Source organism: Colius striatus, chromosome 10 (genome assembly GCF_028858725.1).
Source record: "Colius striatus isolate bColStr4 chromosome 10, bColStr4.1.hap1, whole genome shotgun sequence".
NCBI classification, from domain to species: domain Eukaryota; kingdom Metazoa; phylum Chordata; class Aves; order Coliiformes; family Coliidae; genus Colius; species Colius striatus.
Genome location: NC_084768.1, coordinates 23,621,586 through 23,637,659, shown reverse-complemented (window position 1 = coordinate 23,637,659; position 16,074 = coordinate 23,621,586). Strand labels below are relative to the sequence as shown.

The 16,074-nt window shown below is 38.9% G+C and overlaps 1 protein-coding gene across 11 annotated transcripts in view; it reads left to right on the top strand.

Annotated features, from left to right (window-relative positions):
* Positions 1 to 16,074, top strand: part of FGGY (FGGY carbohydrate kinase domain containing) — a 308,898-nt gene that overhangs the window by 177,737 nt on the left and 115,087 nt on the right. For 10 of the 11 annotated variants that reach the window (XM_062003165.1, XM_062003169.1, XM_062003170.1 and 7 more), the window contains 3 exons: positions 8,328 to 8,540; positions 10,318 to 10,429; positions 12,456 to 12,607. In XM_062003165.1, coding sequence (XP_061859149.1) covers positions 8,340 to 8,540; positions 10,318 to 10,429; positions 12,456 to 12,607 — 465 coding nt within the window. In that variant the 5' untranslated portion in view covers positions 8,328 to 8,339. The remainder of the gene's footprint in view (positions 1 to 8,327; positions 8,541 to 10,317; positions 10,430 to 12,455; positions 12,608 to 16,074) is intronic. The other variant, XM_062003174.1, reaches the window with a different exon arrangement.

The following is a 16,074-nucleotide window of genomic DNA, read 5'->3' as shown; positions in this document are numbered from 1 at the left end:
TTTCTTTCCTAATTTTTTAATTGTTTCTCTGTTTTATAGCACAGAAGTACAGGAATCTGCCTCTCTCTTACAGTCAATGAACAGAGATTGTTCTTTCTGTCCAGCTTGGGGTTGGATAAGAAGTATCTTCCTTAGTGTTAGATTAATAAGCAGATAGATCCAACCACTTGGATCCATCAGTCATCTTGGAGCCTGTTACCTCCTTTCAACTAGTCATGAAGTTGTTACAGCTAGAATTTATGTAAGAATCAGATGACTTTTTCTTTTCTCCCTCACAGTCCATGTCAACAAGATAGTGTCTTCTTTCAGAGCTTCAAGCATTCTGCAGTGTCATTTGGGACATGTCTGTCTGCCAGATCATTAGCACAGCCTTTAGGGATGCCTGCAGCTGCAGTGTCAGAGGAGGAAACAGATCTAAATAGGTTGGTGTGCAGGAACTGTATCAATTAGTGTTTTCAGGGTGTGAAGAAGGTGTGTAGATAATATACCCTCTTAATTCCTTAGGCTTTCCTCAGTGAGAATGGTGCCATATAAAATGATCAACATTTCCTCTGGTTGACAAATTGTAGGCTCTAGCCAACATTCAAAATCTTGCAGATGTGTGTGTTCACTTGTGATGTTCCCAAGTATCAAGAGTTTAATCCTGAACTACTGCTATAGTTGGGAGTTTTGCCACTGACTGGAATGGATACAGAATGAGACCCTGCTTTTGAAGTGATAGCCCAGTCCAAGCAGGGCCAAGAGAGCCCTGGGGGGATTTGGAGTCAGTGGGTTTCCCCAGTAGCGTGTGTCTCCTCAGCTCGCACACAGTTTTGTGTGTTCTTGTGGCTCTTTGCTCAGCCTTCCTTTTTCCTGAGAGCTCCCCTCTGCAGCTGTTTCCTGCTGTTCTGGGGTTAGACAAGCAGTGAAGCAGAGAGTTGAACTTATTTCATTGTGCAGCATAGTTACAGGCTAGGGAACAAACAGGGCAGGCCGGTTTAGCACTGTCACATTGATAATCAAGGAGTGAGAGAGCTAGTGTGTTTGGTCTCAGAGTGCCTGTGCCTGGGCAGCCTGACTGCTTTGCGAGGCATGCTGCGGCGTTGCCTCCTGCTGCAACACAGAGCCCATCGGGGCATGCAGCAACCACGTGCCTGCCTTGATCTTCCTTCCAAAGAAAACCAGCATGAGCAGTAGCCTTAGGTCTTCTACAAGTGTATGGTTGGGAGGAGCTCCTGGGTTCCTCTGTTTTGGGAACTGTCTGAAGTCTTAAATCCCTGGCCTTCCATAGCCACCTCTACTCCAAAGCAGCACATCTTCAGTTGACACCAACACATTGTTTCTCTACTGTGGCTACCTCTGAGCAGTATCTCTACTCATCCAAGGTGGTCTGGGGATCATTACTTGCTGCTTATTAGTACTTACTGCTGTATAGCAGTCTTATGGTACTTATTATTGCCACATACATTATTGCCACATCCAGGAACAGAGGGCAGAAAAATGCTTCTTAACTGACCTGACCATGTTGAGATGGTGAGTTCAGATCCTCACCCATGACCTGTAGATAGCTGCAGTGAGTCTTCTCCAGATGATTCAGAATACAATGTTTTCATGACTACCTGGAGTAGGAAAAGAAAGAGCACTGGCTTAATGTCTCCTGTAGCTCAGGAGCTCGGACACGTCACACAAAACTAGCAGGTGGCACACTCAGAACAAATGAAAGGATTTTTTCTTGTATTGTTTGCTTAGAACTTTATAACTCATTACCACAGTTGTCTGCAGTTACAAAAGTTCCCCTGGATTCAAAAAGAGCACAAACAAATTTGGAAAGGAAAAAGCCTTCAAGGTCTGCTAATCCTAAAGATAAAATTTCTGGCTCAGGAAGTGCCTCTACTATAGATAGCAGGAGGAAGAAAGTGTCTTGGGAAGTATGGCTGGATGACAAGGGTAGGCAGATGCTTTTCTTATGGCTTGTGCTGTTTGTGACAAGATACTGTACTAATGGGACCCAGTGCAGCCGTGCTCTTCCCTTTAACCAGGGGCCCGAATGCCATTGCTCTTGTTTGATCAACTGTGCTACGTGCTGTATCTGCCAGTCTGAGTGCAAGAGAGGAACTGGAAAGAGAACATCATTTTTCTATTTTAGTATATTTTTTTTTTTCTAGAGCAGATGATAGAGAAAAACAACTCTGTTGTGCATTTAAGAGGCTGGTATTTGTTGACACTGGCCATGCTGCCATCTTTCTGGTGTTCATGAGTGACAGATCTATGTAGGCAGCAGAAGCTGAAAATAAATACATTTCAGATCTCATTTCTTAGAACAATTTGCTTAGTCATTTTCATTTCTCTGCTAATTAGTTACACCAGGATAAAATGGGATATGTCTTACTTTGTGTCAAAGCAGGTGGAAGTAGTTTGGCCTGAAAGTATTTAAAATACAAAAGATAGAATTAAGGGGCAGAAGGCAGCGATGAAGTCATGATTTTGTCTTGGACACAGAGACAGAGGGGGAAAAAAGAAGGTAAGGAGAGACATTACAGAAGATTAGTACGTAGTGAATTATTTATTGAGAAAAGAGGAGATACTAGGAAGTAGTAGAATATTTTCAATCCTGTGATGGAATTTATTGAGACTATATTACAAGGTTTGGGGGGCAATTAGGAAGGTTTTGCTGGAACAACCTAGGTATTATGGGACTGGGAGTTGGGATCTGATTCTGCTTCTAAAATGAGGTCTCTTCCACTATTTGAAGCAGTTTTTCCTTGTTCTAAGATGTGAGAAAGCTCCACAGAATTCATCAGAGAATGGATGAAATAATCTAGAAGTGTGTGGTTTTAGTAAAGAAGCATACTTTGTCCACCTTGGTTTTATTTATTCCAGTTTTGATGTTAACACGGTCCTCGCATTCCTAAGACAGAGATCTGCATGTACGTGTTTCTGTTTTGGGAAGGGAAAAGGGGAGGTGAGGTGTGCTTTTGTTCCTTGTTTTTGTGTTGTTTTGGATAGCAGAAAAATAAATGCTTGTTGATAATTATAGCACATTCCCTTGGGCATTTAAAGCTATTATTTTATATTAGTACTGCCCTTCAATGCAGTGTTAAAATTCTCCATCTGCTCCCACTCTCCCACACAGACCTGTGCCTTCTTTGTCTCTTCACATCCACACAGGAATTAAAGATCCTGGAAGAGGAAAGGGAGTTCACTGTCTTCAAGAACAGATTGCCACTCCTCTACCACCACTTTTGTTAGTTTACTGTAACCCTAGAAAGTGAACAAAGTGCTGAATTTCCAATATGAAGTAAAAAATGCTTCTTTCACTTTATCTCCTTTCTACAATTGAAAAACAGTTTTTAGTTAACATATTTAGATCTTTTCACACTAAGATTATGAAGCCTAATTTGAGCCTGTTAATCTTTTTCTTGGTAATCCATGGAAAAGCACAGCTGCACTACTAAAAACATACTCTTTGTCCATGATCGCTGTGTCTGGGCAGCCTGCAACGTTCCAAAGATCAAAGTTTAAAACTGACTTGTCAGACCTTCATAATTCCTTCTGTTTAAGCACATGATACCACAAAATCTGTACTTGCTGCTGATAAATACTTCTGCTGAGCTTCAGCCTGCGTGCCTGTGAGTGTGCAGCCTTCCTGTACTATAGCTTTAACAGAAAGGTACATCCTGGCAATCTGATAACTGTGAAGTAAGGTAGGACAGATGAAGTTTAATAGTTGTAATGAAACAGTCTTCTGGTTACTTAGTCTTTCCTTTTAAATTAAAGTAAACAATGTTCAGTATTTTCTTTTTTTAAGAGAAAAAAAAAGAAATATTTTTGCAAAAGAGTTTCAACCCTCTGTTTTTTTCTTTGCCTATGTGGGAAAACTAGCACGTTTGTTTAAGGATAAACTGGGAAGTCTGTGGTTTCCAGCATGCACATTTTGAATAATATTTATACAGACTATTATTTAATGGGCCATATAAATATTTATCATATGCTGTAGCTCTTTGATCATAAATGCTTGTTTGAAAAGCCATTCTATCCCTGCTGTGATTTGCAAAGCAAGAGGCCATTGCTGTTTTAGTGCTTGGAGGGAATTTTGGCTTCTTGTCCTGTCTTTGCAGTTGCAGTCATGGACTAACACAGTCAAGCTGGACATGCCTTTTAAAAAATACCTTTTTCCCTCTCATTCTATGTGCGAATTCAAATAGAACCTCGTAAATATGAGGCCCTGATTCTGCAGTGGACAGGCAAAGCTGTATCAATGTTCTGGAGGCCTTTTTCCTTGTCTGCAAGAAGTCAGGGTTCCTGACTCAGGATACTTCAAGGGTAAAAGAGGTAGTGGCATTATCACTGCTCCTTTCCATCATGAACATCAAATCTTTTGGTGTCTCATTAAGAATATTGCACTCAAGGGCTTAGGCCATCTGACTGGACCTCTAGGACTTGATTTTTCAGTTGTTTTTTTGGTTCCTTTTTCCTCATGATTATCTTGACTGCAGAAGCTGTACACTAAGAATCCATAGATAATGAAATCCAAAGTTTTCTTTGCACATGGCAGTGAATTTTGGTTTCCAGATTCCAAAGCATGGTGTTTGTGCTGGGACCTTCTTCTACCTCTAAAACTCTAGTGAAGAGTTTCTTCGTTTCTAATTTGGAGCTTCATCTTTTACCAAAGGAATCTTATGTAAACAAAGCTGAATTACAACGTTCCTCTAAGTTCTTATTAAAGTACTTTGGCTAAATATTTTCCACCAGCTTCACTGCAGAGCTCTTATGTTCAAGAGAGATCTTTAGGCAGCATCCCTAACTGATGACACTGTGACCTAGAGATGACGGTGCTTTTTGTGGATCCAGTTGACAAGAAGGTGACATACTAAGTGATTGGTAATCCAGAAGAACCTTTGGCTTCAGATTATGTTTTTGCATATAGATCAGATCCTGTTGCAGAGATACATTTTGAACAACCTTGGTAACATGGTGCTTTCTGTACTTGAAAAAAGGATTAATATTTACTTTTAACCTTTTTTTTTTTTTTTGTAAGATAATGAAGTATTGCTTTGTAAATCTAGGTCAGCTTTACCCGAAGAAAGGCCAGCTAAAATAGGTTTGTGGTTCTTGGTTTTGGACTCTGTCACTTAACTCTTTCTTATGCCCACTGATTTACACAGATAAAATAGTGGATATGCATAGATCGATAAGTACTGCTTCAGCATATCAACAAACTCTGCTTCCTGCACAGTCACTCACACATGCACATCCTGGTTGCTTAGTAAGGAAAAAAGGAAAGTAAACATTACATGGGCTGATTGGGTTCCAGGTTTCAAATGTTTGTGGGAAGAATTGAATGCAAAGGCATAATTTTAAGTGCTGAGTAGGAGGTACTATGAGCTTAATTCTCTAACATCTGTTAAGCTTGCTCTCTATGTAGCAAAAACACATTAATGAGCTAAAATCACTGCTGCCATACAAGGAAGAGAAATAAAAAAAGACAGTAATATTGTGTATGTGAGGAGGAACGATGTAAAATACTCCTTTTGCTATTTGTGTTTAGGGAAAAGCAAGTCAGAAAGATTTGCCCGTGTTTAAAAAAATCTGCTTTTCAGCTTGTGGTTTATTCTCATCTTTTTATGAGTCAGCAGCTAAAGGCAGTGCCAAAATAGGGAAAAAAACAGGGAAATTCGTGAGATAGTATCAGGAACAGTCTTATGCAATTTCTTTATAGTAAAATTTCTTGCAAGTAGCTAGCAGCATCTGCAGCCAGCCTTTTAAGCTTTGAGAAGATGGAGTGCAAAATTAAAAAGTGAACATCATCTGTTGAAAAGAATATCTTAAAACTGCTTTTACAGCCAAGGGCTAAGAGGAAGATGCAGAGTGCTGTAAGTATCCCCAGCTGACAGATGCAGTATTAATCACTGATACCAGGAGAATTGTCCTCCCTGTGACAGAGGCATTAGCTTTTGTTAGTTTGACCAGGTCATAGAGCCAGGGCCAAGAAAATAAAATGAGCTTTCTTGCCAATATTCTTAGGTGTAAGACTCATGGCACGCCATTATTTTTAGCTGATTGCTCATCGCTTGAACAGATGACCTCGCTTAGCAAGATTAGTGTGTATTGCACCTAATCTACTGGGCAGAATCAGTTCACTCAAGGAGAGGAGTTAGTATTGCCATCAGCACCACAATACGTTCTATAGCTTCGTTTCTTTTTGTAGTTTCTGATACTGTTAGAAGCTAATGATCTGTACAGCTCTCCCCCTATGACCCTGCCATACAAGCTTTGGTGGTGGACAGAACTCTCTCATGCTAGTGCTGTCCAAGAGAACAGAACAATGGTCCCTGCCACCCAGCAGTGGTCATCTGAGTGTGAAATGACAGATTCAGGCAGTTCAAAATGATCATATGAGGCAGGTTGTGATGATAGAGCTCCACAGACTAGCCACATTTCCATGAACCATTTAAGGGGCAGGTTGAGGGGACTGGGTAGTTTTCATAGCCATGGTAAAACTATGCCCTAATTCAGCTATTACACTGCTTAATTATTATACAGAGTGATGCTTTGAGTTTGAGATAAAGGAATGACTTCCCCCTTTCCCTCCTCATTTTTTTTCATCTTTGTCACCTGTTCCCTTTAACCCTCAGTGATTTTAGGTTAGTGATATCCTCCAACAGCAGTGGTTACAAGCCAGCCAAAGATGTGAACAGCCGTGTACATTGTGACAACCCTGTATTCAAACAGACACCCAAAGATAGATCTTGACCTGTGCTCAAGTTTTTTCAGAAGGAAACAAAAAGACTTAGTTTTTTGTCTTGTAGAAATAAACAAAGTCAAAAACTTTGCTGCCAAAGTAGAGTACAATTTACATGGCCATATGATCAGCTATTATTGTCTGAAAGCAGAAAGAGGACGTTCACTATTTTCTGTTCCTATACTAACTCCCTAACCAATCCATCTTCTGTATACAGTAGGAATCCAGGTCATGGTTTTGGGAGAGATGAGCTGTTTTTAAGTAGAGCCATTTTGATGCTCTGTAAATACTGTGTATTCATCAAATTATAATTGATCCATTCATTTTCTGGAAATCAGAAGCTATATGTCAGCTGAGTTTTGTGTGTGTCAGAGACTTAATAGATTCATAGAAGCACTAAACTTGGCGCTTGTCTGATGTTTCAAATGCTTTCTATCAGCTCTTAGCATTCTCCCAGCTTGATAAAATATAGATGTTAGCTAATAATTAAGGACAAAATATGAGGAATTAAGTATAGCAGATTTGTCACTGTATTAAATGTGAAAGTTAAACATAGTGAAATAACAAACTCATTATGAATGATTAAATCAGTTAACCTCACTTCTTGCAGGTTGTTAGAGAGTAGGCAGAAATTTCCTGGGATGCTCTTATAACTCAACTCATTTTCAGCAAATTATTTTTCTGAGTCTTTAAAATTGTGTGGATTGATGGTCTTTAAAATTGTATGGATTGATGGTGAATAACTCTTAAAAACCTAAGCAGTATGTTTCTCAGGTTTTAGTTGTTTATTTTGTGTTTTGTTCGGGTTTTTTTCTCGTTTAGAGGGCTCAAAATTGGGTTATATGTACCAGATTGTCACTTATTTTAATTATCAGCATCACAACACTTTTTTGGAGAGAGGAGCCTGTTTCCAGATTCTGCAGAAATTCAGCCTGAGTTTGAAGTCTCACTGTCTCATTCAGCAATAATGTGCTACTTCTTAGATGTTTGGTTCTATGAGAGGCAGCAGCTCTTGGCTTTTTGTTTCTTTTCAAGTCTGGTTTCAGGGGAGCTAGGCATACCACCCCTTTCTCTGCTTCAGGAGTAGAACGTGTTTGGATTGAGGCAATGGCATATCTGTGGTGGTTCTTGCTGTCTTGTCCAGAGATGAATCAACTAACCAGGTATCAGCAGCTTCCTCATCTGCCAGAATTCAGAAAAATTCAGGAGTTTCTGCATTGAAATTTCCCTCCTGTGTAAAGCCCCAGCTCCTGATTGCTGCTGGGTTTAACACTGTACCCTTTCTTTCCCTTTCTGTCCCTTTCTCTCTTTTTTTACACTAATGGAGTGTATGAACTTTATCATATTCTTACATAGAAATTTACAGTGTGCTTTTGAGGAGCCTCTGTGCCATGCAACTTATATGGAAATGTTTGAAGAAAAATGTTACAACTAGTGCAAGACTTGAAATCTGAAATTAATATAAAAATGTCTAATGAAGGCTTGCTGGAAAAGGAGTATTGAGAAAAATGCCTGTACAGCATTATCTTCTGTCCTGTTCAGCACAATTTTCCATCATCAGTCATTTCGTCTGGTTTTAACCCCTTTTTTAATTTCCTTCCAACAGGTTTTATTAAAGATGCAGAGTAAGAAGCAGACTCAAGTGAAATACTATATTGGAGTCGATGTTGGGTCAGCAAGTGTTCGTGCAGCTTTGGTAGATGGATTTGGGACGGTAGTGGCACATGCAGAACAGCCAATCCAAATTTGGGAACCCCAACCAGATCACTATGAGCAATCCTCTGCAGACATATGGGCTGCTTGTTGCTCTGTTACTAAGGTACGGCAAGAAAAAGAAAATGAAGGAGATAATGTGTGGCACGTAGCTCTTCAAGTTTGGGAAGTGTAAGGTTTTTCCAGTCACTGGCCTTTACCATTTAGTTCTGTGCATGTTGTATTACTCCATAACTTGTCACCATCCTTGTGAATTGAAGGCACCTTCAGGATACGATTGATGTAGCCTCACAGTGTCTGTTTTAGAGGTGAGGAGTAGAGGGCCAGATGGAAACAAGATTATGCTACAGCTGAAAGTAAAATGAAGGGCCTTCCTTTGTACTGTTAGCTCAGGGGGAGGACCTAACCGCTGCCTTCAGGATTCACACCTGTGAAGTTTGTTACACTGCTGTATATTTTAGCCATGAGACAATTGTTTGAAGGCCTCAAGATTGCTCAAAATCTGGTAGTATATATATTTAAAGATGTGCATCATGCTGCAGTGAAGTCACAAAGGAGCATTTATTGTAGAAGAACTGTAATCCGGTTTCTGGAGGTGCCTAATGTAATGTCTGTCACCTGTGATCCTCAGTATAAGAGAATCCAGAATTATAAAGCCAAAAAAAACACCCCATTTTTGGATACTGTCAAGCATGCAACCAAATTGAAATAAACCTTAATATAAAGGGAGAATCTGTACCCTCTGATCTAAGGATCTGCTTGTACATGCTGGTGGTAAAAGTAAATTAGTGACCTTGCTCGGCAGTGCACATGTAGGACATTTCATCTTTCTTAATAAAGCCCCAGCCTGCTCCATGTTCTAAGGTTGGCTTTTTAAATATTCATGATATGCTTGGTAATTTGCAGATGGACAGTTCACCCATTCTCTTGTTATTGATCAGCCTTTTCAAACATTAATGAGCTTGGCTCTGCAGAAATGCCCCGAGATGAAGGAGACGAGGTGAGGGGGAAGGAAGGAAAAAGAAGGGAGTGACAGGAGTGATAGGGAAGAACAGTTTGATCAAAGGTTGATTTAAAAGACTTTAAAGCAAATCTTTTATTCCATTTATTTGATTTTTCTCCTGTGAATTGCTTTCTTCTTGCCCTGAACCTCTTTAAATACAATCTCTTATATGTAAGCAATGAAATATGGTCTTTGAAACTACACCAGAGCCTGTTAAAGACTGGCACTGTAGCAAGTGTAGTTAAAGTCTTGCATTATACTACTAATTAAAATAATGATATTTTTAGTGTTGCTGAGAAATGGCAATTTATTACTGCTTTACAGTTTAGGTGTCTTGCAACCTTACTTGGCACTTAATCCATGTGGGTGTTGCATTTTCTTCTCCAGTGGTGCTGGAAGCCCTGATGTTCAGGCTTTTTAGGGTGGTGATATTTTTTGGAAGTTACGCTATCCAAGCTCTTGGTAGCAGAGCTTTTTAAAAGTTTGTGCATTGCAGAAGTATTATCAGTGCTACAGCTTTTGACCAACTTTATTTTTGGGACCTTTCACTATTGCAAGACAAAAAGTGGTGGCATAATATTACCAAAGCAATTCTAGGAGATAGGTGCTTGTGCAGGTTGGAACTGAATAAAGTAAGTGATGGAAACACTTGGCCCTGATAGTCTGTCTATGTTTCACATGCAGCTCAACTCCAAACTTTTTGAAAAGAGAGAAAATTAACATTGCTAGTCTTGTATTACCTTTATTTTCTGATATTTTTGTGCTTCCTTCTTTTATCCAGGACTATGTGTAAGACTAAAAGCTATTCAAGATCTTTTCACAGACCTTTGAATTCAGTTTTGAGTATATTTGTATTCATGTGTGTTTTGTATATTCGCAGAAAGTTATTTGTGGAATAGATGCTAACCAGATTCGAGGCCTTGGCTTTGATGCCACATGTTCCCTCGTTGTTGTGGATAAACAGTTCCAACCTTTGGCGGTCAACTCTGAAGGTAGGACTCCAGCACAAAAATCAACGTCACTGTGCGTGTTTTGCCACTTAAACTAAAAGAGATGAGATTTAGATGAAGTGTTCTTCCCTGTAATGGAGGTGAGGCACTGGGAGATGTTGCCTGGAGAGGCTGTGGCTGCCCAATACCTAGAAGTGTTCAAGGCCAGGCTGGATGGTGCTTGGAGCAACCTGGTCTAGTGGAAGGTGTCCCTGCCCATGGCAGGGGGTTGCAATAAGATGATCTTTAATATCCCTTCCAACCTAAACCATTCTATGATGTCAGCAAACTTACAGTTTCATCAAAATGCCAAGTTATGACTCTGACTCTTAGAGATATAGATGATAGAAAATCTTCTTTACAAGAGGCTTTTTGTCAGGTTGTACTATTTTAATTCTACTGTAGAATGAAATTTGATATGAGAATTATTGTTTGGCTAAATTTTGTCATCCTAAGATCAAATTCATTCCTCTGGCTCACAGACACTACTTCTTAAAGAAACCTGTGCTCATTTTCCTTTTCTGCAAGTTTTATCCTGCTTCAGACTTCACTAATCATGACTTTTATAGTGTATATAAATTCTCATCCATAGTGACTAAAGGAATGCTAAAAATGTTAATGTTAGTATAGTCTAGCTGTTTAGTCTGTCACGGAGCTGCAGGGAAGAGATTCAACTTTTATTACACTAGTATTGTCTTTGTCTAGGACAGTGTTAAACTTTAGAAACAGTCTGTGACTTCTTACATTTTTTTTGCAGTTAGTTTTTAAGTTGATGACTCAGGAGACCCAAGAAAAGTCTATGATGCACTTTTTTTTCAGTGACTCCCATTTAAGATTAGGAGTGTGCAAAATCAGTAGTTACAGGGCCTTAGTAACAATTCTGTGTATGTTCCCTTGTTATTCTCAGATGTATTTGTCATCTCCTCCTATCCTTCTCAAAAAAGCAGCTTTACCCCCAAAATGTCCTTTGCTAAATTTAGATGAGATTATTTATTTTTCAGTTTGAGAGTCTCTTACAATCTGTTCAATGCCTAATGATGACTGAGGCTATTTTGGTCGATTGAGTCAAATTCAGTTCTCTTCTTTTGATTCTCTGATACCCCCAAGAACTTTGAGTTTACACAATGTTCTTAAATAAAAAGATGAGAGTGCACTGAGTACTGTCACACTAGTAAGGGCAGGCAATGGTGTGGGTTCAGGCAGCCTCAAGTTCTAGGTTGTATTTCAGTCCTTGTTAGGAATATTAGTGTGCCACATACTTCTGCCAGGCCTTGGAGTATGTTTTCAAGATTCTGCGTGAGTGCCTGTGTCATGAAGTGTGCAGTGTACTTAGCAAGAGAGGAATCTGAAGTCATCTGCATTACTGTTCCACCTGTCTAGCAGGTCCTCTGTAGGTTATTTTTGATCAAATGTGCTTTGCTTCTTGTTCTCATGTGTTATGGAGACTTGCCAAATTCTTTTTCCTTCCACATCAAAAATAAAAAGATTTTAGCAAATCACCTCCCCAGAAACTGTATTTCTGAAAGGAATTAGGATAGTTCTTCTCATAACAAGAGAGAAGAGAATCTTGCTAGCAAGCCAACTAGCCTAGTAAATACCAGTTTAAAACGTAATTGCACAGATTTTGTCATGTTTTTAGTTTTTAGTCACCAAAATACTTATTTATATTTGTATCTAAACATGCGTTCTTTGTCAAGAAGTTTGGATTCTTGGAGTGAAATATAGTCTATAAAAGCATGGTGTTTCAAACTTCTCAGATACTCACAAGCCTGATTGGTTTCAGTCAGCATTCTCAGTGCTCAGCTCCTCTTAAAGTTGGCTCAAAGTTTTAGATACCTACTGTGGATTATCAACACAAAGAGAATTTGAGTTTCCTATGTAAAAGCGAAAGTGTGAAGTGGCTTAGAGTCTACTAACTTTTACAAGTACTGAGATGAGGTTAAACCCGACCTAAATAATCTAAATTTTTTAAATAACCTAAATTTTTTAAAAATGTCTTTCATTTTTCTTTCTTTTTTTTTCCCCCAAGGACAAAGCTATAGGAATGTTATTATGTGGATGGACCATCGTGCAGTCAGTCAAGTCGAGCGCATCAATGCAACAAAACACAGGGTTTTGAGCTATGTAGGAGGAGTGATGTCTGTGGAAATGCAGCCACCTAAATTGCTGTGGATAAAGGAAGTAAGTACATCTAAGACTGTGGTGCAGTTTAACTCAGTATTAATGCCTGTTGTTTGTTAATTTCTGGTAGTCAAATTTCCAAAACAAAAGTCTTCAGCCCAAGTGTTGAACACAAAGATGTGCAAAGTAAGGCCAACCTTAAATTGTGATGAAAATATGTTGAGGTTCTTTTTTTCCTCTTAATTATTTAAAATATCTTTGATTTTATTAAAACTTAATATTTCCTGATGAAACATTTCATATGCCTTTCTTTATCTAATGTTAAGTTTAGATATACACATACATTTAGTCGCAGGTAATGAGTCCTAAAAGTATCCCAGGATATTATTTATGGCATCGGGGGGGCATATTTCCTGCACCAACTACTGTAGCTGGGCATGCTTACAAGGGTGTAGGTGCTACTTCTGGAATGGATTTATAGGTAGTTGAAAACAGCACCATCTCAACATTGAGTCTCCTGTCCAGAGGGTACTGCCTTTGAGGCATTGCATCCGGGAGGGAGGGGAGGTGCGATGTGTTTGGGTGCTGGCAGAGAATCTATTCAGTTAGAGCTTCAATTTAGTTCTGTCCCATCCATAAGAAGTAGACCTCTGTAAAGTGCTCAGCTCATCACATGGAACTTCACCTCTTATGTTTAAAGTTTGTGTGTTACAGAATGACATATGGACCTTTTTATAATAACTGTCAGGTGAAAGGAGAAATGCTTCCCATTTTAATTTTGTATAATCTACTCCAGTCTGTCTTTTACATTGGGTCTCAACAATGCTTGCTGTTATTTTAACAAAGGCCAAATGTAAATTACCTGCTGCCAGTTTCAAGCAGCCAGTCTCCTGTCCTTTCAAACATTGTATAGTAACAAGGTGCAGAGTGGGAAAAGTCAAAGGAATTAACCTGTAGAAGCAGGTACTGACAGCTTAATGATAATAGAGTATAATTAACGTTGTTTGTAGATACTATACTGAAACATACATATCCATCTACTAGTTATTTCCTTCTTGAGCTAGGAGCATCAATGTCAATCATTTTATAAATAAGAAAAAGTAAGCTGTAAATACCTTAAATGGATCCATTGTGTTTAGAACATGTTAATATTGCAAGGCCTGGAATATCAGTACCTGACTGATCAGGAGAGGCAATATTATGGGATCTCTGAATGCAATCATCCAGAAACGGAAGTCTATGCTATTGCCTCAAAACCCTCTGACATAATTGTTCTCTAGAGGAGAGCAAGTACTGAAGAGCTTGGTCCCTCCATGAGCAAAATAGTAGGAAATAGAATTCACCTTCCCCTGTATGCCAGCCAGTAACGGAGGGTGCCTGGCAGAAGGGCATCACAGAGCAGGACTTGTTCATATGTCCCCTTTCAGCTTCTGACGTACCAACTAAAGAGATTATTATCCTTAAGACATGGATTTTTTTTACCTCAGTATCTGCCTGATCTGTTTGCTGTGCTTCTCACACCACAGTTCTGCATCCTGAATGGACTAGACAAAGACATTCTGGTAAACTGCTTAAGCTTACCCTGCTTAACTCAGGCACCTTACACAACATCTACAGTAGCACCTCAGCTAGCTCATGAGAAGGAACTATGACATTTATTATGTTGTTTGTTGTAATCAGTTGAGATGTGGGTATGTACTGTTAAAATGTTTTAGCTTCTCAGAGGTATGTGTTCCCGGAGGCATGGCAGAGTGAGATTTTGATCTAGTTCGTCCACCACAAGATAAAAATATTATATTCTGACTGGAGGATTATTTCTGACATGAATGGCAATGCACAAGTTTTAATATCTCTTGGGAGAATCACAAATTAGCAGATAGAAAAAGGTATTTTATTTTATCCCTTTTAACTGAGAATATCTGAAGGCTTTGGAAGTGCATTTCTTTCAGTAGATTAAGAGTTCTTTGGAACTCTTAACATTGTTTTCTTGAGCTTCAAAGTTTATTTAGGCTGGCATACATGTAAGTGTTGGTTTTGAATTTATCACCTGATAAATATTCAAGATTTCCCTTGACTTTTCCATGTTTCATATTCTATGGATTCAGTCATATGAAACTGTAGTCTTGCTAATACGTGATAAATTGGATAAATGGGGCTGTAAACTAAGTTAGTTTAAGAGTAATTTGGAAGACTAACTAGATGCACTTTTGGAAGTATGTTATTTAAGGTATTGATACTAAATGACCCTTTGGACTGTTGTTGTATCTGTGGGTTAATTGTGTGGATGTTGTCATCAAAGCCTCCCTCTCCACCATGCTAACCTGACTGTGAAAGGCCACATTAGGAGATCCTGTCTTCTGACTTTTTGCCCTGGGCTCTCCTAACTAGATACTAGAGTATCTGAAAACTTGACCTCTATGAGGAAGGGTCTGACATAGGGCAATTAGCATTGCTAAGTTTTGAGTAATGAGATTGTCTCTTAAAGAAAGGAATTGAATTTCTATTACTTGAAGAATTTTCATCTAAGCAATTAAAAGTATTAGTAGAGAATATGACTTTGCAAATTTACTCTGAGTGGGCTGGAAGTAATGAAGAGGGAGAAGGAGGATAGCACCAAGGTGACCTAACTGTGCTTTTCCATTTCCATCATCTTCTTACTAGAATTGAAATTGAAGATGACCTCACTCATTGTGAGGAATGATCTGATATCATTGTACGAGAAGTAGATACTTGTCCTTATCTCTTGTGGCTTTATTGTTACCCTTGTATTTATTTGCAGAGGGATGTTGCAGTTTTTCTTCGAAGTCACAAGTTACTATCATCCGCTTCTGTCGTTTTTGTTTCCATATTATGCTTTCTCTTTAACATTTCGCCTCCTTACATTCCCATTGCACACAAAATAGAGATTTAACTAGAGACTTAAAGCGTTAGGATGTATTCTGTTCTGCTCTGCATTTCTATTCCATTCTGGTTTTGAATTAAGAAACAGAACTATGAAGGCCATAATAGGCCTTTTAAGGTCTTTTGTTTAATTGTATTGGCTTACATTCAGTTTAGTTTGATTACTGCTGAATCATTTTGCCCTCTGGTGCCTAGTGGTTCATCTACATGAAACTAATTGGGTGGTCTTGTTTGTGATAGCAGATAGGTACTCACATGACAAAGCCATCACTGCAAGTGCAGTTTGCATGTTGGGGACAGCTGTTTTTGGTAAATGATCAACCAAATGCAGCTACTGTATAGCCTCTGGAGCAGTCTGGTTAAACTGGGCATATCTGTGGTACTCTTACGAGGAACACTGTATTCCTCTGCCTGCGTGGATCTTAAATCTGTAAAATCTGTAATGTAAACCAAAATGAATATATCATTTCTTTTTTAAAGTTGATGTCTATGGTTACAGTCACATTCAGCTTTGGAATGTGGTCAGCTCAATTAAAGAACGTCAACTGTAGATGAAGTTGAAATATTTTACAAATATTTAGAAACTAGCTGAAAGAGAATGCTGACAAACTCTTCCTGGAGTCAGT